Source organism: Grammomys surdaster, unplaced genomic scaffold (assembly GCF_004785775.1).
Source record: "Grammomys surdaster isolate TR1022 unplaced genomic scaffold, NIH_TR_1.0 124554, whole genome shotgun sequence".
Classification (NCBI taxonomy): domain Eukaryota; kingdom Metazoa; phylum Chordata; class Mammalia; order Rodentia; family Muridae; genus Grammomys; species Grammomys surdaster.
In genome coordinates, this window is record NW_021619536.1 from 80687 (window position 1) to 105275 (window position 24589).

At 37.4% G+C, this 24589-nt stretch overlaps 1 protein-coding gene across 3 annotated transcripts in view; it reads right to left on the reverse strand.

Annotated features, from left to right (window-relative positions):
* The window catches only part of Col12a1 (collagen type XII alpha 1 chain), a 119782-nt gene that overhangs the window by 71143 nt on the left and 24050 nt on the right, over nucleotides 1-24589 (reverse strand). For all 3 annotated transcript variants that reach the window (XM_028784660.1, XM_028784658.1, XM_028784659.1), the window contains 14 exons: nucleotides 23303-23575; nucleotides 22576-22848; nucleotides 14184-14456; nucleotides 9816-10082; nucleotides 9133-9325; nucleotides 8039-8160; nucleotides 6234-6383; nucleotides 6033-6152; nucleotides 5769-5933; nucleotides 4920-5066; nucleotides 2282-2421; nucleotides 1595-1724; nucleotides 909-1051; nucleotides 482-611 (listed from right to left, as the gene is read on the reverse strand). In XM_028784660.1, the coding sequence (XP_028640493.1) occupies nucleotides 482-611; nucleotides 909-1051; nucleotides 1595-1724; nucleotides 2282-2421; nucleotides 4920-5066; nucleotides 5769-5933; nucleotides 6033-6152; nucleotides 6234-6383; nucleotides 8039-8160; nucleotides 9133-9325; nucleotides 9816-10082; nucleotides 14184-14456; nucleotides 22576-22848; nucleotides 23303-23575 (2526 nt within the window). The remainder of the gene's footprint in view (nucleotides 1-481; nucleotides 612-908; nucleotides 1052-1594; nucleotides 1725-2281; nucleotides 2422-4919; nucleotides 5067-5768; nucleotides 5934-6032; nucleotides 6153-6233; nucleotides 6384-8038; nucleotides 8161-9132; nucleotides 9326-9815; nucleotides 10083-14183; nucleotides 14457-22575; nucleotides 22849-23302; nucleotides 23576-24589) is intronic.

Here is a 24589-nt window from a genome sequence, read left to right on the forward strand (position 1 = left end):
AGATAGGCAGGCAGGTAGGTAGGTAGGTAGGTAGATAGGCAGGCAGGCAGGTAGGTAGGTAGGTAGGTAGATAGGCAGGCAGGCAGGTAGGTAGGTAGGTAGGTAGGTAGATAGGCAGGCAGGCAGGTAGGTAGGTAGGTAGGTAGGTAGGTAGGTAGACAGACTGATTGTTGATCAGTAATGACATGACATAACATGACATGATATAACATAATATTCAGAAGGGTTCTACTTGGAAAAAGAAAAAAGGAGGATGGTAAGGGAACAGGGAAGTATGAAGACAAACTAAGGAGCATACAATTGCATAAATATATGGAATGTCAAAATCATGCCCATTTTTTTCATATGCTGACTGAAAGGAAAAAGGTAATAACTATAACTATGTACTAATTGTCAAACTATCATTAACATTCAAGCCGAAGTGTTCCAACAAGTGTCAAGTTTACAGCAATGAAAGCAACAGAAGAAAGCAACATCTTACATGTGACTTCCCGAGCTTTGGCAGGTTCACTAGTGAGGTCATGAAGGATGGCCTGGACAGTGACCTCATACTCTGTGTTAGGAAGGAGGCCTGTCAGCTGCACATCATTCACTGTTGGTCCCACACGCATCTACATATGGAAATGCCAGAGAGAAATAAGACATTTGAGTCAAATGCTTCCTTTTACTTAGTAGAAGCCTATTTGTAACCACTAGATTAGAACATAGCTTTTACATTCAAATATAAGAACTGGAGATTTTTTCTTTTGTGTTAATTTTTTTAATGTGTTTACAGGTCACAAACCTCATATTTATTCTTTGGGGGGTTCTGACATTATAAATTCATTCATAAATACCTCAGTATAATACAACTGTAAACCTATAAAGTCTGAGAAATGCCAAGTGATTAAGAAACAGACATCTCTCACCTCTTTGGGCTTTGTTGCTTCTGGAGATCTTGTAGATAGGTGTGATACAGAGTAGCCAGTAGCTCCTCCCACAGGCTGCCATTGCACATGCATAGTGGTGGGGCCAACATCATAAATATTCAGGCTAACTACAGGGACTGGCACTAGGAAAATATGAAAGAGGACATCAGTTGAATCCCTCAAACAAATGTTTTCTAGTTTATTGATAAATGTATATGCTAATTAGAAAATGTGTTGCTTGAGAAATTAGTGAGTTACTATAGCTCCTTCTACCCGTAAAAACCCATCAGTGTTCATTGCTCTGAATTCTCCGGGATACACATTCCAACTAATAAATAGAGGAGAATGCTCAAAGTTCAGATTACAAATGGCATTCCAATGAAACCATATGAAAGCCAAAATAGATAAACTTGCTGAGACTTTAATCCCTTTTTCTGGAACATCACTAAGCTATTTTTATTCTTTAGTCATAGAACTTCAGACAGAAGTTACCAACACACTGTTTCATTTAATTCTTTTTTTTAAAGAAAGCAACATACTTAAGATGTAAGTTTCACACATCAATGACTGGGACATAGTGGATTTGTCAAAGGCTGGCAGAAGTCTTGCATGTGCCCTCCCCTGTTTGTCTGGAAATGAAATAATGGAGCTATCATGTCCCTCTTGCTGTCTTGTGTCTGACTTACGGGTTTTCTCTGTGCCCTTCAGAGGTTCACTGTACTCATCTTCAACCACAGAATACACGTTCACCACATACTCAGTCTCAGGCTTCAGATCCTTCAGCACTGTGCTAGTTTCTAGTCGACTCACATAAAACTGGAAGGGAAAATAAAAAGAATATGCTCAACTCTGTTCTTCCTGACAGACATCTAAACAGCCACCTGCAGGAAGTTTAGAAGGTACCCCATGAGGTTTTGCCCTTTACTTTGAGAAATTACTAGATTACAGATTGATCTTGGGTGACAACATAATTTATTTTCCCAGCTATGATATCCATGTTTGTAAAAGTAGTAAAATTTGCCATCTTTAGTAAGTTTCCCTTGTCAACTTTATGAGTCTAGTCCAAATTTCTTGATCGGGGAGGGGCGGGGATGGGGTATGGGGATAACATCTGAACTGTAAATAAAATATCAAAAAAACAAAAACAAAAACAAACTTGTACTGATATTCTACAGTACTTAGAAAGCATTCAGAACATTTTAAAAAGCTGTTTCCCTTTAATGAGGTCCAAACAGAAGTGCCTGTCTTGAGAGGAACAGAGAGTACCATTCTTCATTCATCTCTTGTCTTTCACCCAAAGTTTTTCTCTGGACTCTAATGAGAATCTCCCAGTCTCACCATAGGGAAGAAGTACTTAAGTGTCACCTGCTCACCTCCTGGCGCTTCCCTCCAGAGACAGGGTAGTATTCCACCTTGTATCTGTCAACACTGTCAGAAGGGGGTGTCCAGCTCACTCTAAAAGAACGGTGAGTTCTCTCTGAAATAACTAAGTTAGTCGGTGCTTCCAAGTCACCTGTGTGTGAAAAGAAAAGGTACACACTTTCAGCTCGGTAGCAAAGTGGTGAAGGAGGAGGCTAGCTTGAAACAATGCTGATGTATGCAGAAGTTTTCACAGCCTCCCTTTAATGTGGGAAGTGGATAATGAATCTGTACAGAGGCCCTTTGCCCATGGCCTTTTTGAACAAATGGCCAAAGGATTCCTTCAGTCTCAGAAGAGTCAAACTAGAGTGCTTTGTCTTTCTTTAAACATGATCTCCTGTTCTTTACAAAACCACTAGTTAAAATGTCACCTAGATGCAAAACCTCTTAGCCATCTCTGACACCTTCCCCTCTTTCAACCCCCTTCTACATAATTAGTAGAAGGGACCAAAATTCAGACGATTCTACTTTTCCATGGTCTGAGGATAGATCAAGTTCCCTACCCCATTACCATGTCTACACATGTTGTGTTCTATGAAGAACTTGTGGGTTGTCTGTGTTGAGTTTCTTTAGAGCACTTATTTCTTATGTGTTTAAAAAGAATGAAAACAAGCAAATGTTAATATTTTTAAATATGGCTATAGATATTTTAAGTACGCTGTGGTTATGCTTTCTGTGGGAAGATATGAGTGAAATAACTAATGTGTAACAGTAACTAGAGAATAAAAATTAGATGTAATAAATACATTAAGACCAACAGCAAGATGCTGCAAACAATGATTTAAGGAAGAGTAGTTGCACCTATGTGTCCATGAACATGACAAATCAGTTTCATACAAATTCCTTTGGGTTTCTTTGTAAGCCCAAATTGAGTGAGTATGTCTGCTTTTAGCAGTTGCGTCGAACTCAAGCTAGCAAAATTATCAAGTTGTTTTATGGCCTGAGAAACTTCAATGATTGCAACTATTACATACTTGGTAAGAAAGAAAGAAAGAAAGAAAGAAAGAAAGAAAGAAAGAAAGAAAGAAAGAAAGAAAGAAAGAAAGAAAAGAGAGAAAGAAAGAAAAGAGAGAAAGAAAGAAAAGAGAGAAAGAGAGAGACAGAGAGAGACAGAGAGAGACAGACAGACAGAGAGAGAGAGAGAGAGAGAGAGAGAGAGAGAGAGAGAGAGAGAGAGAGAAAATATAAAAGATGTTTTCATCTCCACTCAAAGTTCACTTCCAATTGAATAAAAAAAAGACAATTCTCTCAGTTCAGCCAAAGCCAGAAGCCTACAAGTTCTGGCTGCCCAGCTGGTCTGTTTCTCCAGGGAAAAGGTCAGTCTGTTGTTCAAAATTCAAAAGAGAATATCTGCAAAAGTTTGAAGACAGACGTACAAGAAAGAACATGAAACATGCAAGTGGACCAAAGACATGGACCATGAAAAAAGTATCTGCCACACTGAGTTCATCTTGTGTCTCTGAAACCATTGTAAGCTAATGACAGACTGCTTCTACACAATCCACACGTCTAAGAGAAATGTCCTCACATTCTGAGGATCACAGATCTATTATTAATTCTGCAAATCCCTTTAGTATTGGTGCTTCTGATGTCTTGTCCTATGGTTAGCACAGATATTAACCATTCTATGCCCTCCGCTGTCACTACAAACCAAGTTCTAAAATTGTTTCTAAACCATAATCTCTTTCCATGGTTACATCATTTAAAGCCCCACAACAACACCTCTAACCGTCTGACCATAACTAGGTAACCTCTTTAGGTCTATGTCTTCTTGTAATTTCATGTGGTCTTAACTTTAAGACAAGCTTCTCTTTACATTTGGGGATTACCAATGCAGAGCATCAAATCTAACAATCTGCAGCTAACGAAAGGAAAGCAGACATAAGATGTCTTTCCCAGTCTTATACATTAGGAAGCTGAAAAAAGCAACCACACGTTACTGAGCAAGCCAAACTCAACAACTTGTAAGTCGTAGTCATCTGAGTAACACAGCAATGAACTCCACTCCCAAACAGTTCTGTGCTAGGACAGGAGTGTCTGTCAACTCTCTTTCTGTTTTTTGCCTCTTCCCACTTTAGTTTGCATCAACTAAGCCATATAGCCTAAATAAATCAGTAAATAAGCTAGAAGCCATTTTCTAGTTTTGTGCCACCCCTCCCCCCAAAAAAATCATTTGAAAATGAACTAAAGCAGTGACCCTTAACTAGGAAGTTCCTCAAAGCAGACATCCAGCACCAGTAATGACAATTCTGCAAACATCTGGAACCATTTCTACTGTTTCTATGAGTTTAAATTCATTCTAACTTTCCCAGAACCAAAATAAATTAATGGAGGGCAGTTTTAACTACAATATCCTTTTATAAAAAGAAAGAAATTTGCACATATAACAAGAACCAAATTTTATAATTAATTTTCACAAAGCCTTCAACTATTTATCATGTACCAGATGCAGATACTATAAATTGCACTGTTATAGTTAGTCACTAAAACTTGGGAGATCTCCTGGTATCCAGGAGGCAGAAGCCTCAAATGCCACTGAGCATTTCATAAAGAGGTCCTCACCCAGACATACCAGGATCTGACCAAGCTTACCAGGGCCCTTGACACTGTTACACAAGTTGATGGTGAGGTCATCCACAATCTTGGACAATGACTCAAAATCTGCCACATTGTATGCGTGAATATCATCTGGATCAGTGGCAATCATCTTTAACTCAACTTCATCAGCATTCTTAATACCTTGAAAAAAGAGTTAAGTGCAAATTGAAAAGACCTTTCAGGAAAAATGAAGCAAACACTCCAGGACTTTTCTCCAGGACTATCACTGTGCCTATATTTATTGTTCTATAATCACATGAGTGCAAGTGCCCACGGAGACCTCTGGATACCCTGGTGGTTGTGAACACCTGATGTAGGTGCTGAGAATGGGACTCATGTATTCTGCAAGAACAGTATCATTCTTAACTGCGGAGCCATCTCTCCCTCCCCAGTAGTATTTTTTAATACAAAAATCCCTTTGTTGTAATGAACTGAACTCACAAAAACACAGCAGAGCTGTGTTTTCTCTAGGTATATGTAGCACCTTTCCCTAATTCCAGAACTTATTTTTGTAGGCAAATAAAGCCCACTTTTTAATGCCATCAAGACAAAGTTTGAATGTCTTTTTTTTTTAGCTTCTGATTTCTCTAAGCTCTGATTCCTCTCAGATATTGATAAGTCTTGTTGATTTCAAAAAAACTGGAGCTAGAATTAGTATTAGTTTTTCCCAATTTGTTAGTTAATTTCAGCTTCTCTCTCAGTAGAATTTTGTTTAGGAGGGTTGAGAATTCTGCCATTCATTGGTGTGAGTAAGCGTGGTAATCCAATAATATTTTTTAAATACAGAAAATATCCTCAGTGCACCTGTCATCTCAGGGCATCACTACCTTCTCCAGTGCTTACCAATAGCAAACAGCTCCACGCCTTCATCCTTGAGTTTCTTGGATGGAGCCTCCACATCATCTTGTGATTTTCCATCGGTAATGAGAACTCCAATTTTTCGAGCACGGGGCCTCATGCCAGCTTGAGTCTTGAAGCTCTGTTGGCGAATGAAATTCAAAGCCATGCCTAGTGGGATTTTTAAAAGACAGCCAGTCACATCATCTCTCAGCTACCTGCCTAATCAAAAAGCATGTGCAAAAACCTCACCAAAGCATCCTGACTCACCTGTGAGGGTGTTTCCTCCTTTGTATGGTAAGTTCGCCACAGCCTGTAATAAACTCTTCTTGTCTCTATGAGCATTTAACTGCCACTCTGTTCTAGGGTCTCCACTGTACTGAGCGAGAGCTAAAATAACGGCATGGGCATTATGATGTATAAAAGATAGCAAGTAAATTGTCAAAGGTCTTCAGTAGTGACAAAACCTACCAATTTGTACTCTCTTGGGACCAATTTCAAAGACATCCACAATGCGAGAAATGAAGCTTCGCACAGTTCTGAAATTTGCTCGGCCAATGCTCCATGACCCATCCACCAGCAAGACAATGTCTGCTTCAGCTCTGGTGAGGCAGTCCATCCCTGACATGGCAACAACAAGACAGGTCAGTAAGAAGCACATAGTTGGCAAGTTATCCCCTGTGCCACCCGAGTTGTCTATTCAACACTGTAACTAGGTCTAATAATTTAAAGACACAACTATAATTTATTAACCTTAAATAATATTCATGTGAATCCATTTCTCCAAATATTATTTCAGTTGAAAATCTTTTCTTCATCTATGACTATATTTTCTGATCACAACCACAGAACCTAGAGATTTTAGGTAAACCATGATGATCAGTTTGAAAGGCTCACCCAATCAATACTGAAAATAATAAATGAGAATGCATTCCTATCTAACAATAAATATTAATAATTTGAATAAGATTTGTTGAATTCTCCTTCACTATTTAAGAGATTAGCAAATAAGTGTAAGATGCACTGGTTACGTGTCTAAACTATAAGTAATTCCAGTGAGCCAAAAATACTCTTTATAATAATTAAGCTACCAGGTAACCATTATGTGTTATGAAGGATTGGACACATGATTCTTAAAATCAGACCTTTGTGAAGTAAAGACATGTTTTGAAAACTTTAAACACTGTTATATTATTTCATTGTTAACTGTTAAACTTTTTCACCTACTGTAGATAAAAATTAGGTAAATTCAGACAGCAAAGTTTGCACACTTAAAGAATTGAGGAAGAAGGAAGACAATTTGGAAAAGGATGCAGACACAAATCAAGAGCTGTCGAGACAACGAACACAAACACAGATACAAAGCTAAGGTGCTTTGGGAAGAGAAAATAATCCCAATATCCTCAGTGACAAGCTACAAAATAAAAATATAAGCCAGTTAATATCATCATAAGAGAAACAATGAAACAATGCAAAATATCAAAATTTGACACTTTCTTTTATCCACCTTTAACTGTAGATGCTCTTTTATAGAAGCTTGTGTCCCAGATATAAACTCTCCCATTTCTTGCAGTGTTATCAGATCATATTTACATCACTTTTAAAATGAATGAAAATTAAGTAATGCTTATCACACTACCAATTACAAAAGTGCCATTTGTGTATGACTTTCCTCAAGATAGAAGACTGCCACGTACTGTTGTAGAACTTTACAGCCTACTCTGGTTATGCTAAGATCTACTGGTTTTAATAAGAGCTTTTTTTTTTAAGTTTAGAAATAAACTCTACCTCCTACTCTCACCTTTAATTCTATTAACTTCTGGCTTGCCAACATCAAAGCTTTAATTATAGCAAAAGACAAAATATCTAAAGGACTATGCTACTATTCTGCTTCTAAGTCATGCGTGCCCAGTTCATTATGTATAGAGCCTTCTTTCTCCATTCAAGTAAGTCATCAAAGTTAAAAATATATATTACCATTTTAACAAAAGATAATCATATCACTAAAAAGAAAAAGTAGAAAGTTACACTTAATAAAAGCTCATTTTTAAATAATCCAGCATTTAATTAATGCAAAATTGAAAAAAAAAGAAAAGCCAAAATATTAGGCTCAACTGGATATTTGAAGCAGTTTTTACAAACATAAAAGAGTTTGTCAGTTATTTAAATAAATTGTAGTGAAAGTTATAGTTCTCATTGTTTAATAGCCTGACATTTCACATGTGTGATACTTTCATAATGCTATTTTTCCATAGAAATAGAACTCAATTTCTTACCAGGAGGTAGAAATGGTGCAACAGTTGTGTCAGAAAGGGTTGTCATTTCTTGCCCAACAAGTGGTAAACTTTCTCCTCCATCAAACATCCCAAAAACATTGACTCTATAGGTGGTGCCTGCCCTGAAATAGTGACATGCAGAGTGAGTGTGGACCATGGTCTCAAAGGAGCAGTTTTCATCTTATTAAAGATACATATCTTCACTAACAAACTTTCACCCATAGGAACATAAAATGTTTGGTATTGTGAAAGAAGAAAGACAGTTGCCATCACATTCCAGCTTGCTGGTGAGGAATCTCAGGAAACCAGCCACCCAACATTCCAGGGAGCTCTGGGCATTTATAGCACTGTCTCAGGACTTGTCAGAAACAGCATTTCCCCCATGCCACTCAGTGTCAGGAAGAATGAGCTGCCTTGCTTAGGCTGCTTCTAGGATGCAAGCTTTAGCATGATTGAAATGTTCTGTGTCTGCCCAATGACCTGAGACACTCAGCACTGGGCAATGTCAAACAGTGACCTCCCAAATTTCATCCTACCTACTCGAGTGATAATGAACACCAAGCATTATACAGGTTCCAACATTACTGAATGAATACTTGAGCAAACAAAGTTTCCAAGAGTACAGTAACCCAGTATTGCTGGATGAATGCAGAGTGCTGTTCAAATTCATACTCCTTTATTTTCCAACTCACTGTCTAAAACTAAACCTCTAATCAACCCAAAGTTGTTCTGCCAGCTGACAACAAGCACAGACTCTGGCCTTTGAGCTCCAACATGCTTCACTGCAGGGACATCCACCCTGGGATTGGGGGGGGGGGGTCTCAGAATGAGTCACTTGGCCACACATTTTCACATGACTGCAATTGCAATGAAACTATAAATATTTCAGACATGTCAAAATCCAGGTCTTCTTTTTTAAAGACATCCCTGATCACTTAGTAATAAAAATTATCTCAACAATACAAGCTGTTTGTCAGGCTTAATTCTTTGCCTCTGCAAATTAATTCTGCAAGCATGTGAGGTAGCTCTTTGCATAAAACCTACTAATTTACATAAATGATGCAGTCTTTAGCACAAATACAGTTCATTCCTACCTAAGCTCCTCCAAGACAACTGTGTTATCATATGGTCCAAGGACCAACTCCCCAAGTCTTCTGTCATCGCCTGTAGGGTGGAATGTGACTTTGTAACCTTTCACTTCCCCAGGGGCAGGCTCCCAAGTCACTCTAAAACTTGACATTGTTGGGTCAGAAGTTTTGAGGTTTCTTGGCGATTTAAATCGAGAAGCTGTAAAAATAAAAGTTTTTTTAAAAACAATATTATCAATAAGATAGGCTTAGGTGTTTTGTATTTAACTCCCACAAAAATATGTACGTATAAGAAGGATCAAGTCTAATAGCACAAAATGTCAGGCTCAATAAAAGCTCTGAAAAGTTGAGTTCTGCAGGAGCAGCATACACAATTCTCATAATTCAAGTGAGTGTGGGATTGATACATTAGCAAAAGGAACTAGATTTGCAAAACAAGTAATATACTAATTAGATATCCCATCTAATAAATATAATTTACTTTATTACAAATATAAATGTTTGCATATATGGTGCTAGAGCTTAAATCCAAGGACTCATTTCTGTTGGGTAAATACTCTATAGCTCAGACACAACCCCCAACCCCAGATTCTATTTAAAATGTTTAAAAATGAAATAGATACAAAATCTTTTGAAATGAGTATACTTTCTCTCTCAAAGGCATCAGTAGTAGTAGTATTGTTGTATACCTGTTGTTCCTGATCCTTGCCTAACCTTTCCTTCTCCTGTCTTATACATTGGGAGAACTGTGATGTCATATGTGGTCTGGGGTTGAAGTCTCTTTAGCACTGTTGAAGTGACTGTGGGTGGCACCTTAGCAACCATCTGTCTCCCACCCCCTTGCGGGCGATACACAACTCGGTAGTTGATGACTTTCCCTGGTGCTGCTTTCCAGGTAATTCTCATCGTGTGTTCTGTTTCTTCATCCACTTTTAAGATTTTGGAATCTTGAGATACTGTGAAATAAAAATAATAATAATAAATGTATAGCACATTAAAAGAAAACATTTTTATCTGCCTCTTCATGTAAGAAGAAACTCTGGATCTAAGTGTGGAACATTGCAGTCTTGGTTTCGTGATGGCGTGTGAGCCTAATCTCAGCATGGCCTCAGTAGGATGCTTTTGCTTTATCCAGTTAATACTAAAAAATAAAAGTTCATATTTCAGGGATTTCCTATCTGCATTCTAGAGATTTTGAAAAGAAAAAAATTCAATCTCCAAAGATGTGGTTTTAAATTTTTTGTTGTGTAAAGAATTCCTCTAATAATAATGCCACAAGGAATACTAAAGATCAAAAATACAGAATTAGAAATTTTATTCAGGCCTTTTCAGAAGCTGCAGTCTGTAAATGACTGGCCAGAGTTAGTTTGATTGACACTAACCTCTTTGCCATGTGTCTAACACTATGAGCACAAAATAGGTAATTCTCACACATAAAAACATCTCAAAAGCTAGCAAGTGAAAGCATTCACATCAAATATTTTAGAAAGTGCTGTAGATTAATATCTATCTAATGCATAGCTATTATTATTAAACTATCTTTTACTAATATTTCATTATTATGAATAACTGTCAGAAGTAGATCAACAAATATCTTCAAACAATTTATATCCCCTTTCTTATCATAAATTTACTAGCCAGATCATTTAGTTCAATGCAAGATTCTTAAGACTCAAAGACTCCTATGTACTTTTAGAAGGCACTAAAACTGAAGGAAACAAAATCACCTGTCTTTCCTTATTTTCAAATAATTTTTTATGTTCATATGGATAATAATCATAATGAAACACCTTTAAAATGGGGAGAATAAAAACTTTGTTAAAATAGTTTTTAGACAATGAACATCACTTGTCTCCAGACATTCAGAACAGACTCAGGCTGGCTATTTTGTTATGCACCAACATGGGCAGGTGGGATCCAGATGGAGCCCTGTGATTTCCCTTAACTGACAAGATGGTGGGAGTCCACACATACTGGAGCCCACAGACAGAGCACTGCTGTAGAGAGTATGCCACAAATTGAGTGCTCTGAAAATATACAGATCTTCGAGTTCCCGACCCAATATAAATCGGGGCTCCAGATGATGAAAGTACCACAAACTAGGAAATGCTTCACCCAAAACAAACAGAACGACTCTTCAAGTTCATATTTGGCCAGAAAGGCTCCCCCAGACCGAAGACCAAACCTCAGAATTGGAGTGATATCATGTAGCATATACGGCAGATGATTGTTTCAATAACAAAACAATAATGCTTCTAAACTAAAATAGGGCTTCAACTGACTCTCAAAAAAATTATTTCCAAATGACTACATTCTAGGTAGAAGTGAGGGGTAAGCTCAATATTTGTAGTAATATGCTGCCCAGAACTCAACAAGCTAAGCTCACAGTATCTGGGTTCAAAATATAAATTGTAAGGTATACCAATAAGAACAAAGTAATGATCTAAATTGTTGTCATAATAATTGAGTCCTCCCTTAAAAATCATGTTGAAACTTTAACCTCCGACGTTGATACTTGCAAAAATGATCTTTGGAGAGACAATTTCAGTTAAATGAGTTAGTGTAGATGTGGTCCTAATCTAATGAAATTAGCGTCCTTAACAGAGAATGTGAAGACTAGTTCATGCTAGCTCTCCCGACCCTCATCTCTGATGTAAAGAACCTAAATGGGTGTGTGTGTGTGGGGGGGGGGTAGGTGTGTAGGTGTGTTTGTAGGTCATGATGCCAGATAATAAAGGGATCATGAGCGAAAAGGAAGAGATTTTAGGGAGATAGTAAATAGAGTAATAAAATACTTGTGAGTGGAAAGCATTAAAGGAGGAGTAACTAGAAAAAGACAGAAGAGAGAGCTGGAGGCAATAGATGGTGTAGTCTGGGAGAAAAAGCAAGAGTGTATACTGAGACCTATCAATGAAGGTGCAACAGTGAAACCCATCACTTTATATGCTAGCCTGAAAACTATGTTTTACATGGTGTCTTAAAAGAGAGGAAAAATGAAAAGCATCATTGGATTATCACTAATAATCTTTAACAGTAAGATTGGTGAGCATCCAAGTTCCTAGAAGGTACTGTGCTAAAATATATTGTATGATCTCCTCTGTGTGTCGACTAAAATTTTCTCAGAAGAACAAGTCATCTTTGTCATACATAAAGTTCTCAAATTTTCTCCCACAATTTACAACTGAGAAAAAAATGAGAATTAAAGCTTATGAATAACAACTTAAAAATAGACCTCTCTTTTCAAAAGCATAGAATCCCAACCTTCCAACTTTTCATAAAATTAAATGTGCTGAAGAGCCAAGTGTTCTACCCCATTCACATGTGAACACACACTGTGGATCTCTACATTAACTCTTTACAATGAAGAAACTCAGTTGAGGTAGGCACATCAAATCCTATATCACTTTTAATGGGAAATTATATTTTAAGAAGAAAAAAAAGCTTCGTTGCCTTCTCTTAACTAAAAGTTAATGTTTCTCACATCATAAATTGGTATACGGTATATCTGGTACTACAAAATGCTCTGGCAGGCTTACACTCTGTGATTTCTCTTCCTGTTTTAACTACTCACAGGTACTTTCAGATACTTGACGTGTCTCTGCTGAACCAGCCACTGTGAGGAAGGACAATGGGTAGTCTAGTCCCAATTAATAATTTTCATGGTCAGGTGCCATGTCCTTGACTTTCAGTTGAAAGTGAGGCTGGACACACTTCTATATGTTCCCTTAGAAACACATGTAAAAATGTGAAATTTTCCAAAATGAAAGAAGTATTTTCTCTAAATATTTAGAAATGTCTGTGACTCACAGATGTTTGCTAATATTTCCTTTTGCCATTGCTGCTGTTTGGTTTTCTTTGGTTTTTGTTTGGTGAGGTTTAAATATTCTTTGCTTTTTTTTCAGTTTGTTCCTACTCTGCTTTTATTGTGCTTTCCCATTATACATGCTACAATGTTATATAAGGACATCTTTATACAAGATGTGATGTGAAGTGAGTACATTCCTGCCATACCCAGTCCTTCCAGTTTGCTTGCTTAGAACACTATTCATGTCACAGCAAAAGTAAGCAAGGAGAAGCCAGATCTGGTGGTATATGTATTTAATTCCAGCACTCAGGAGGCAGAGGCAAGCAGCTATCTATGAATCTGAAACTAGTGTGATCTTACACAGTGAGTCCTAGCCAGCAAGGGTTATATAATGAGAAAATAAAAAGATGGTGATCAAGAAGCACAGATATGCACCAGGTATCCTTTTCTGTCTGTATAAACACACAGCTTTCTCCATTACTCACACTTCCAACAAAGAACACTTCTTGAAATTACTGAACATATGCACTGTCATTCAACAAATAGAAAGGAGAACTAAGAAGTCTTGATGTCTCCTTTCCCTGTCAGGAAATGATAAATGAAAGACAGTTTATAATTATTTACAAGAAAAAATGAATGAAACCCAAGTCAATCCAAGTCACAAAAAATTGAGTGAGCTTTTGCATTAATCTTAGCAAAGACGGCAAAGAAAAGGGTAATGAATCTCTGATGACTCTCAGGTGAATAGCATAAACTCAGCCTCGCATCACACCCTTGCATGGCTAGGCACTGTACATGGTGCTTTCTTTACTGACATTTCCTTTAATCGTTGTGGCACTATAAGACTAGAAACGTATCATCTGTATTCTACAGATTAAGAAATTGACTCTTGGAGAAAAGGAAAGGCACTTGACCAAGATTATACAATCAGAAATGCTCCTAAATTCTATTTGTCTAGGTGGGAGCTGTATTTTCACTAGTTGAGTATCCTAGCTAGCTGATCTTTTTACCAGAAAAATAAAATGGACAAATACATGTGGCTGGAAAGAATTCAAAACTGTCCAAATGTGATATTATTTTTCAAATCCAAACCTAATTTGAACTTAAACCACACTCCTTAAACATCATTAATATTCAGTCCTTATTACCAAGTGAAGAAAAAACCCTTAGTGGTCAAATTGCATGTAATTTGAGTAGACAAGTCATTAGGTAGCACCAGCATGCATCCCAACACACCTGAGATGTTACCTACATTCAGTTGTGGCATCTCCAGTCACTGGTTCTCCTTCTCCACTGCTGTAAGTTGCAAAAACTGAAATTTTGTACTTGGTCTCTGGCTGCAGATTCTCTATCATAGTGTGAATTGCATCTCCAGGTAGAGTTTTCTCTCCAGCCTCAATATCGTCATAAAGCGACTTCCATGAGACCCTGTACCCTCGAACCATTCCTGGAGCAGATGTCCAATAGGCCCCTATTGACGTGTCTGTGATGTCTTTGGTAACTAGATTTTGAGGTGAACCACGTTCTGGAATAAAGATTAAAAGAATAGTATTTTTTTAATGTCAATGGAATAACTAAGTATTCATTCATCCTGGTAGACATCCTAACTTACCCGACTCAAAGTCAACCTATGTAAAACTAATCATTCTTTCTGAGCTTTGGGGCTGTTTTTAATCAATGGGTCAAATTGATGGAAGAAAACTCCATGGTGCATGATTCCTAACTATCAGCCTTGCCCTTGTGCCTGTTTGCATTGCAGAGGCCTCTGGGTCAAGGATGATATCCTAATTTGAAGAAATACATGTTTTAAAATTATTTCCAAAAAGAAAAATATGTCTAAATGTCAATATTTTATCACATTTTGGTGTGCTTTAGGACATAGCCCACTGTTCACAAGGTCTCCATATTTTTCTTCCCAGGTTTTTTTTTCCCTTCTGTCTAATTTTAATAGTCTTGATTTTGTTATATGAATTATAGTTAATACTATACTTGCAAACTTAAACTCCCACAAATACTTTCTGAAGAGACTTTTACTTGCATATTCAATTCAAAAGAATAAAAATACAAACTTTCAACATAGCTTAACTCCACTGAAACTAAAAATCACCAGTACTCTGGAAAACTTAAAAGTGATTAGTCATTGAAATAGGGTACACCACTTATTCTATCTAATCAAAACTATCTGCACACACACACACAGATAGATAGATAGATAGATAGATAGATAGATAGATTGAGATAGATATAGATATATTATACATATACTCTTAAATAAAATATAGAAACCTCAACTTAATAATAGGCACAGATGATTTCTAATAAAACCCTTACTTTCCATATTTAAATTTAATATAAATATACTGGTCACTTTATATTAGCTGCTTTCACTAGACTTTATGTCACATTGTGACAAAAATATAAAGCTATCAGCATCCTCAGCACACATTATGCTAATAATTATTTTACACTGATGTAAACAATAGTGTACACACTAGATTTTTTTTGAAAGCTGTTATTTTCTCAACTCAGAGTGAAAATTAACATTTTAGAACTACTTAGAAACAATTAAGCACCAGCCAAAAGAAAAGATAATGATTAACAGCAACAATAGGCCCCAATCCTTCCCTCTAATATCTACCATATACAAGGAGGTACACACGCTCCTCGTACATGGTAGACATTAGAGGGAAAGACAGATAGAGAAACTGGAATGCACATCAGACCCTAATGGAAAGCTCATATTTCACTATAAATAACTTTGAAAGCAGACAGGACTTCTCATCTCTAGAAGGAAATTAGCTCCATATTTCACTGAACCCAAAAACACTTATTTTCAAGAACATAATGACTTTTTTCCCTCAGTTAAAAAGCCCTTTATAAGAGGATTATTTGCTGCTTGTATGGGAATAACCTGTATTTTCTTTACTTGCAGAATATGAAAGTGCATCTTCAAATCACTAGCTTCTTGGCTTGGTTTGGTTGTTCGTTGTTTTCTACTTGTTTTGGTGACTGATTTCCCACAACTCCATTAAGTTTCAAGTCTGGAATACACTCTTCCTTTGCTTACTATAGATCATTTTTCCACATGTGCCTTTGCTTCTGAATCTCTTAGCCTTCGTCTGAAGGGCTACTGGAAAATGAACTCACTTGATAATCACTTTGTATTCAAATAAGCTGGTTAATGCATCAACGATATCCTCCAAACATACAACAATAGCTTAAAGGATGGGAATTTTCTTCCAAATTAATACCACAGTAATCACCAACTTCTACTTTCCCTAAGGGCTATGCTTTTTAGTCTATTTTTCTCCCCCACTTTCTACAGCACTGAACTTGTAGCATTGTTTGTTTCCATGACAACAGGCGTCAATCTCCCAAACACAAGCAAATGATTTCACTATGAGAAAAATAACAGGAAAGGAATTGTGGTTGAGGCAAAAATATATTCACAGAGATGTTTCTGTGCAAAAAAAAAAAAAAAGAAAGAAAGAAAGAAAAAGAAAAAAGAAAAAAAAGATTCCAGGTTACTAGATATGTCTTCCCATGGGCTTGACCAACAATTTTAACACTCAAAATACCAGTAAACCTAGAACAAAATGTTAGCAAAATCACAGTAAAGGCTCTTTCAAGTGCATTGATGACATGAAATTAATTTGCAAAAAAACTCTTTAAGATACAAATGAAATAGCAACTAAAAAGTGTTTGAGTTCTCATTAAAACCACACCAACAATGACAGAAATGGCCTCAGAGAAGATTCCAAGTCACAAGGAACAGGCCTGTAAGTCAGAGTTTCTGAGTGAGGTGCATGAACATCATCTGTAGATACACATCTCAATTCAGAAGCCAAGACTGAAAAAACAAATGTTTCAAACTGTTTTTTTTTCTATCAGTCAGAATAATAAGAGTACTCCTCAATGTTAAGGTTTTTTTTTTTTTCTGTTGTCAGGCATACTGACTGCTACATTGTCTACAAAGTAGGAGGCCATGTCATCTAATGAAATACAAGCTACTTTGTAACACATGGATTTTTTGAGGAAAACATAATTCCATGACGAGAAAGTTTTATCAGACCTACAACCTACAACATTTTTTGTTTGTTTTTTTTTTGTTTGTTTGTTTTCAATAAAATATTGGTTTGGTCAATCATCCGATTACCAAAAACTGAGGAAACAATTTAGGAAACTGTGATAAAACAGGCAGGATATGGGCTGGCATGCAGCTAGTGTTGAAGTTAAGTGTGCAACCAGCTGAGTTGTCACCAGTAAACTATGCACTTCCTAGTGTCGTGGCAATAAAACATCTGGATCAGGTACATAGAAATGCTTTGAGAGGCAAAGCTCATCCATGCTCAAGTCAGAAGACATGAGACTGTATCTAAATACTAACAGTTCCTAAAAACCTTTTAAACCTGTCCTGCGACTCATTCCTCTATGGCTCTTTACTCTTTTATATCTTTCCTCCACACACGCACAACTCTCCTATTCCCCTCTCAATCCTCCCTAGATTCTTTCTGCTGCTGCTATGGAGCTGTTTGTTCAGAAGATGTGTGTGGCCAGAGTGGCCGTGAACCTTCCCTTCAGCTTTTGTCTAGAATAACAGCTCCGTGAAATGAGGAATTTGTGATGAACTGCATTTTCTATACTCCATTTATCTCTGGAATAGACCCTACTGCATTTGTTTCTATGTATCTTCCTAGTGCTATCGCTTCTCTTCCTTTGATTCCATCTTGGTAGTGTGCCTGTCCATTCTTCCTGGTGTCAGTGTAAGTATAAGGAATAGGAGTGTGTTTCTTTCATAGATGTCAAGTTTGAAATTTTGGTATTCAGTCAAAGGGCTAAGAATAAGTGACTTTTAAGTAGTTGGTCCTAAATTGAGCATACTAACATCCAAGGTTTAGCGAACACTGCAGAAGAGAGGTGGAAAGAATTTGAGCTGGGAAGATGGGGAAGGCTGTGCAAAACCATCTTTTGGACATGATCCGGCCATCTCAGTCATAAACTAGCAGCTGCTATGGCTACCTGCACAGCATGCACAAAGTCAAGCCAGTTGATATTTCAACATGGAAAAGGGAGGGGTCCCTGAGGCCCCACCTCTAGCTAAGGAGCCATTGATTGTTATTGACAACTGCGGGAAGCAGATTCATGTTTCTTAGGCATTAGCAGATTGTCTATGCTCAGGCTGATAGTTCCACGCCCATATGCATTTGAGTAGCACTAATTAGATTCCAGGAGGTTATATTTTTTAATGAAGAAATGCAGGTAGGAGGATGTGTTCTGTGTAGGAGGTGGATGCCCACGGTGAATGGGAGGAGAGTTAGGGATAAAGATACATTGTGTACCTGTATGAAACTGTTTTTAAAAACAAATTAAGAATGCTCTTTAAAACAATTTTGACGTCCTTCTTTTCTGTTATGACTATAAATCATGTGTGTGTTTGTGCATGCATGAGTGTGTGTGTGTGTGTGTGTGTGTGTGTGTGTGTGTGTGTGTGTGTGTTGTCTGCTTGCATCATCTCATTGCTGATGCTGTGGAAGTTAGCAGACAGGTGTATTTCTCATAATCTGAACATCCACAAAGAGTTGAATTATACAATTTTTTCCTCATGCTATGCCAAAGAACTAATGTCTCATTTAAGTAACTTTCCTATGTTTCCTTAGCACTTTTCCATTTGCCTTCCAAAAAGGAAATGAGCATCCAATTCAAACATAATTAAAATATAAATTAGCCGACGATGATAACTGAAGGATGAATCACCCTGTACCCAAGCTGTGTTTCATCTATAGACTGCTCCAGCCAGCCTTCACTGGACGTCACACAGCACTTTCAGAAATAGAAGTCCAATTGAAAATGTAATGTAAATGCTCCTCTAAATCAATTTGTCTTTTCCGTTAGAGCTCAGCTCAGAAGTCGTCCAACTTTCCGCAGCAGACTGCAGAAGACCTGCTCCTGGATAACATTCCCGTGGAAACAGATCCAGAACCACCACTCCAGAGGACAAAGTTCACTGTCAGCAACTCAATTCAGCTACTTAAAGGCAGAAGCAGTTTGTAAATACCTAACAACTAAATTGAAGTTCAGTTTCAGAACTGTCTGAGTAGACATCTCTCTTCCCTATTTATTGCCTCTCCAAGTCTGACTTAGCTTTATTCCTCTGGCGAGCAATTAAGCCACAGAAAAGAAACTAAATTGGCATTCCATGATCATGATAAAGTTCCCTGGCAATGTCAGAATGCTTATACTGCACAATGTATGATTATTTTTAAATTATGAGACAGCAGTAAATCTAAGAAAACAGAGAGGTCTTGTTTAGTCCACCTTAGAGAAGCCCGTGTTACTGTGCAGAAGGCAGAATACCCACACTGTGCTGAAAACCTCACTGTAACAAAATGTCAGCTGAGTCAACTTGGTTTGATCTGTAGGAAGCCATTCATGGGTCAGGCACTAGCAAGTTGCTACAGCAACTGAAACAAAGGAAATCCTGAAAAGGCATGGTTTCCATAGCCAGAAAATACTCAAAATTCAAAAACAGAACTGTATTATTCTCAAAATGATGTTTTCATTCATTTGTGATGAATCTCTCAATCAAAGATAAGCGTTATTCATTTAGATTTATCAAAGTAGGTTCCCCACCCTCTCAAGTCCCACCCGTGACTCGGAAGGTTTGTATCCAGACTTAAAGTACATTTGCATTCATAGTGGCATTTTAGTAATTACATTAAGCCTATCTACTTCAATGACAACAACGGGAGTTGGGGACAATATAAATCAAACTTAATGGCTTCTGCTCAGATTCCTCTGAAGTTTGGATCTGAAATAGTAATAAACTCTGTCTTTGTGATTCTATCACACAACAGTCCTAAGCCAACCATGAACTTCCCCTGGTGCCAATGCTAATAAATCTCTCTTCCAGAGACAGGGGAATTTTCAGATCATCAGCTGCATTTCAAAAGGAAAAAGTACTAGGAAACAAATTCAGGTTAGAGAAAGTTGCAGGCCATGCAAAGTATTCTAAAAAGGGGATAGGTAAAACTTTCATTCTTTGAATTGAAAGCCACGTGTTTTCAAGGTAATCTGCAAATTTTTCAACCTACAGAAGCTCTTGCTGGTTGACTTCAGGCCCTGGATAGAAGACACATTCCTTCAAGGTCTGCACTTACCACTGCCTCTCCCAGGAGAAAATCAGATTAGAAAACCAGCAGCCTTCAGAAGCATTTGCCTGGCTCTACTCCGGGCTTTCCACTCTCCACTTTCACCATCATATCCTATTCCTGTATATGGTATGTGAATTTGGCTGAGTTGATATAATAAAATGAAATGGAATAAGCAGGGGCAAAAAATATCTATTATTTTAATTTAGCCACAGCTACACTTCCACAGACTCATCAAGTTTACCACGCATAATGCAATGGAATAAATATGTTCATAAAAACAGGAGGACAGCACTTTTGTAATCTTCAAGACAGTCGACAACTCTAATATAAAGAAGTCTTTGATCAACACAATTCAGCCTCAAAATCACTATATTTTTAAGTTAGTTCACAGATTATTTTGCTTTCTTCTTTCTTCTCAAGAAATAAGAAACTACACCTTTTTTAAAATTTATTTTGCTTAATCTGCATCTTCCTCAGAAACAACTTCTGGTCAAATACATGTAGATGTGTGTGTGCTAACACTCATACATGAAGATAATTTGGAAATTGCCCTATGCCACCTGTATAAAATTATAAACTTAAAAACAACTACACTATCCATTTGATCTTAAAAAAAAAATCACAGGCCAAAAAGAAGGTGTTTTAAAAGCACATTTTGCTATATGATATTTCTAGGACATTATTCTTGGTAGAAAATAATTTTTAAGATCAAGAAATATGGGTATTGAAACACCATTTCCTAGACTGGATTCTACTGTTATAAACACCAGCTGGAGTTACCTGCACTAGTCCCACACAAGACTGGCCCCCTCAACATCAATCAGGGAAGGGGGAGAGCCTCTGAACTTATGGCTAGTGACGAATTCTGGGAAAGGAGGAGCCACTGTCTTCAGCTGTGTAGCCACTGCTAATCCACAAAGCTTAAACAGATAGCTCCAATCCTAGAGTCACACAGATGACCCTGGTGAATCTCAGTAGTTCATAAGTCAAAACAAGTAGCCTTGAATATGAAAGAGTTACGGGGAGAAGAGAGGGTGAGCAGAGATAATAAGGAAAAGAAAGGGTCTGTGTGCAAGCCAGACAGCCGTACATGAAAGTGTAAAACAAGCAAACAATAAAAATTAAAGTTAATGAGGAAAGATCTGATGGAGTATAAAATCCACAAGATGTAGGTGAGTATCAGAGGCTAAAAGGTCCAACCACAAGGGAAAGTATTATTTCCGAGAATCTCCCTGTATGAAAGAAATCTTGACAAATGTAATCTACACCTATTCTGTTAAAAAAATAAATTTTCAAAGTTTATACTTTAAAAAATATCATCCAATCAGTCTAGGCTGGAAACCCATGCAAGAAGAAAACATTAAAAGGTCGGAGGGCTACACACTTCTCAAGCACTTTGGATGTTCTTTCAGGTGCAAAGACTACATGCTTCTATTGCTTAGAGTTCGTTTCCATGAAAATTTCCATGTTTGCTTCTTATTTTCAAGCTTCTTATGTAGCCAATCTGTAGCTTTGAACTACTGAAGCTGTACTGTGAAGGCATGAGTTCTAAAGTTACTAAGTTGTTTATAGATAGTATTTTACAGTTCCTCGAGGGTCTCTGCAGCTTTCCCCCATTTGAGGTTCGTGGTAACCCTAAAAGGAAGAAAAGAGGAGGACCACCCCTCTATACAGAAGCAAACTGAGACTGGGGAGGGGGGTCACTTCAAGGTCACATAGATAAGGGGCATAGCCAATGTTTTTATGGTCACCAGTACTTTATATACTGAGATTTAATATTTTATTTAAAATCTCATCTAAAAATGGATTCTGGTGACGATTGAAATTAAACTCTTGATTATTACTATTTAATCTTTTCTTATTTATTCTTAATTCTCTACCAAAATTTTATTTACAATTCAAACATCTTTTCACAGGCATTGTCGCTGATGGTTACAGCACCTAGAGTCCTCCTCCAAGATCCTTGACCCAACTAAAGTTGGTACTTTGCCCAACTCCACTGGTTTTTTGCACTCATGATATGCTTCAGACTAACTTTCTCTCACCATTATTTCACATAAGCAATGTAAAATATAATGATAGATAATATGAACATAAGAGCTTATGGTATAGTCTCATATTCCTCAAGCAACTGTGAATGTTTTATGAAAAAGACAACTAAAGTCAGAGAGTGGCCCCCATATGGACCTTGAGAGTAGAGACATGCATGACCTTGAGCTCTCTGAAGGTTCCTCAAGTTTACATGTTTCCCAAGATCCATTGATTTGAAAGTTGTCCACTTTATTCATTGCAGTATCTAGTGGCCTTATACCAGTTGCTTACACTATATGACAATACAACAGGCTGATTTATAGTATTCATTTTCAATACATGTTCCATTTAAGAAAGAAAAGACTGCACAGTCCAGATTTCATTCTCTAAAATGCATGCAACTTCTTCATGCAAAAATCACACACAGCCTTAATATTCACCAAAATTTAAGACATTAATTACCTTCAAGTGTTGATCCTTTTCCAGAAAGGGCCTCGCCAGCCCCAGATCCATACAGTGCTGTCACAGATAAATCATACTGTGTCCCTTCCTTCAATTTCCTCAACACGGTGGTGGTTGCATCCCCTCTCACAGTGACCTCCTGAGTTTCACCTCCTGCTGCTGGGGTGTATGTGACAAGATACTGCTTCACTTTCCCTGGTGCCCCACTCCAAGACAACTTCAGTGTTGATGTTGTAGCATCAGAAACTCTTAGTTCTCTTGGATTCCCTCTAACTTTATTTAAAAAAAAAAAAGACTGTGTCAAAGGGCATTATTGAGAAAAATGACTTGAGAATACCTATTTTTTCATATATGTATCATATCAAATTTACATCCTATGTAATGACTCTATGGCAGTATAAAAATTTAAGCATTGCTGAATACGATCCTAAATGATAGTGAACAATGAACAATCATCTAATTACTTTTCTGTGTTTACACAAAATAAAATCTTCCATAGAAGCCAGACATAGTACCACAGTCCTGCAATCCCCACACTAAGAAGAGAGAAAAATCGTGTGAGGATAGCCTGAGATCCATATGGGTATTCTGTCTCAAAGGGGGCGAAACTCTTTTGTGTAAAATCTGGCCTCAGAATCTTCCACCTAAAATAGTTTCCCTAAAGCTTTCCTACAACTGGAACAAGGTCATGTGCTTTGTTTCCAAGGGATTGGCATATTTTCTCTACCTTCTTCAGTGGCTGCATTTCCTGTCAGTGGAGAGCCAGGTCCTGAGGAATATTCAGCAATTACAGAGACTTCGTATTTTGTGTCTGGTGTCAGGTTCTCCAGTGTTTTCCTTCTCTGATTGGCTGAGGTAGTAACTTCTTTGCTTTCTCCACCAGAAACTGGTCTGTATATAATTCTATACCTTAAGACTCTCCCTGGAGCTTGTGACCAGGTAATTTTAAAACTGTCCGTAGTCTCATCTGTCACCTTCAGGTTTCGTGGAACTCCTTTTACTAAAATTTAAAAATATATCATTAAAAATATAACATTATTAAAAGCTAACTGATTTTTTTGGGAGTACAAAACTTAGCCTTTGAGCATTAATTATAAGATTTTTCTAAGTGGATTCCATGACCAGCTTTGTTTACAAGCTTACTAGTTACAGCATTCATTTAGCCAGACCTTGACACGTCCTGAAAACATCCTGCAAGTAGTTTCTATTCGTATGCTCATTTAACATAGAGGAAAGACTAGGCTATCTATATGAAAAGGTTTATGACAAGCACTTAATGATGTCACTAACTTGAAGTTGAATTGCAGTGTAGGTAACACAAATTTAGGCTTTTCAATGAAATTTTCAAGTACGAGCCCAAATTGGACTTTATGTTTGGAAAACATGCTCAAGGAAGATTGTCCATATGGAGAGTACATTCAGCAAAGGTGAACTTATCCTTAGTTCACTGGAGTGATGCTGTAGTGAAATGTGGCTACATGCAGGTGACAAGCAGAATTAGAAGTTTACTTAAAGTTTCAACATATCATGGAACTGGAGAGGTTGCTGTGTGGTTGAAAGTAGGGTTGCTCTTCCAGAGGATCTAGGTTGGTTCCCACCACCCTCCCTGCAGCTCACAACCAGCTGTTCTTCCCAGTTTTAAGGTTATTAGACACCCTTTCCCAGCCTCTGGGGGAACTGCAAACACATAAAACTAAAACAAATAAATCAAGTTTTTAAAAGAAAAATTCAACACATCAATAGATCACTCCAGATAGAAAAGAAAAGAAATTAAAATAAAGCCAGCAATAAACAAATATTTGGGGAGTGATGATGTATACCTTAATCATAGCACCGAGAAGGCAGAGGCAGGTGGATCTCTGTTGGCTAAAGGCCAGCTTGGTATACACAGCCAGTTCCAGGCCAGCCAGGTCTAAATTGTGAGACCTTGACACCCCCACAAAAAATGAAAGGAATGATAGAAGGATGAAAGGAAAGAAGGGAAAGGAAAGAAAGAAAGAAAGAAAGAAAGAAA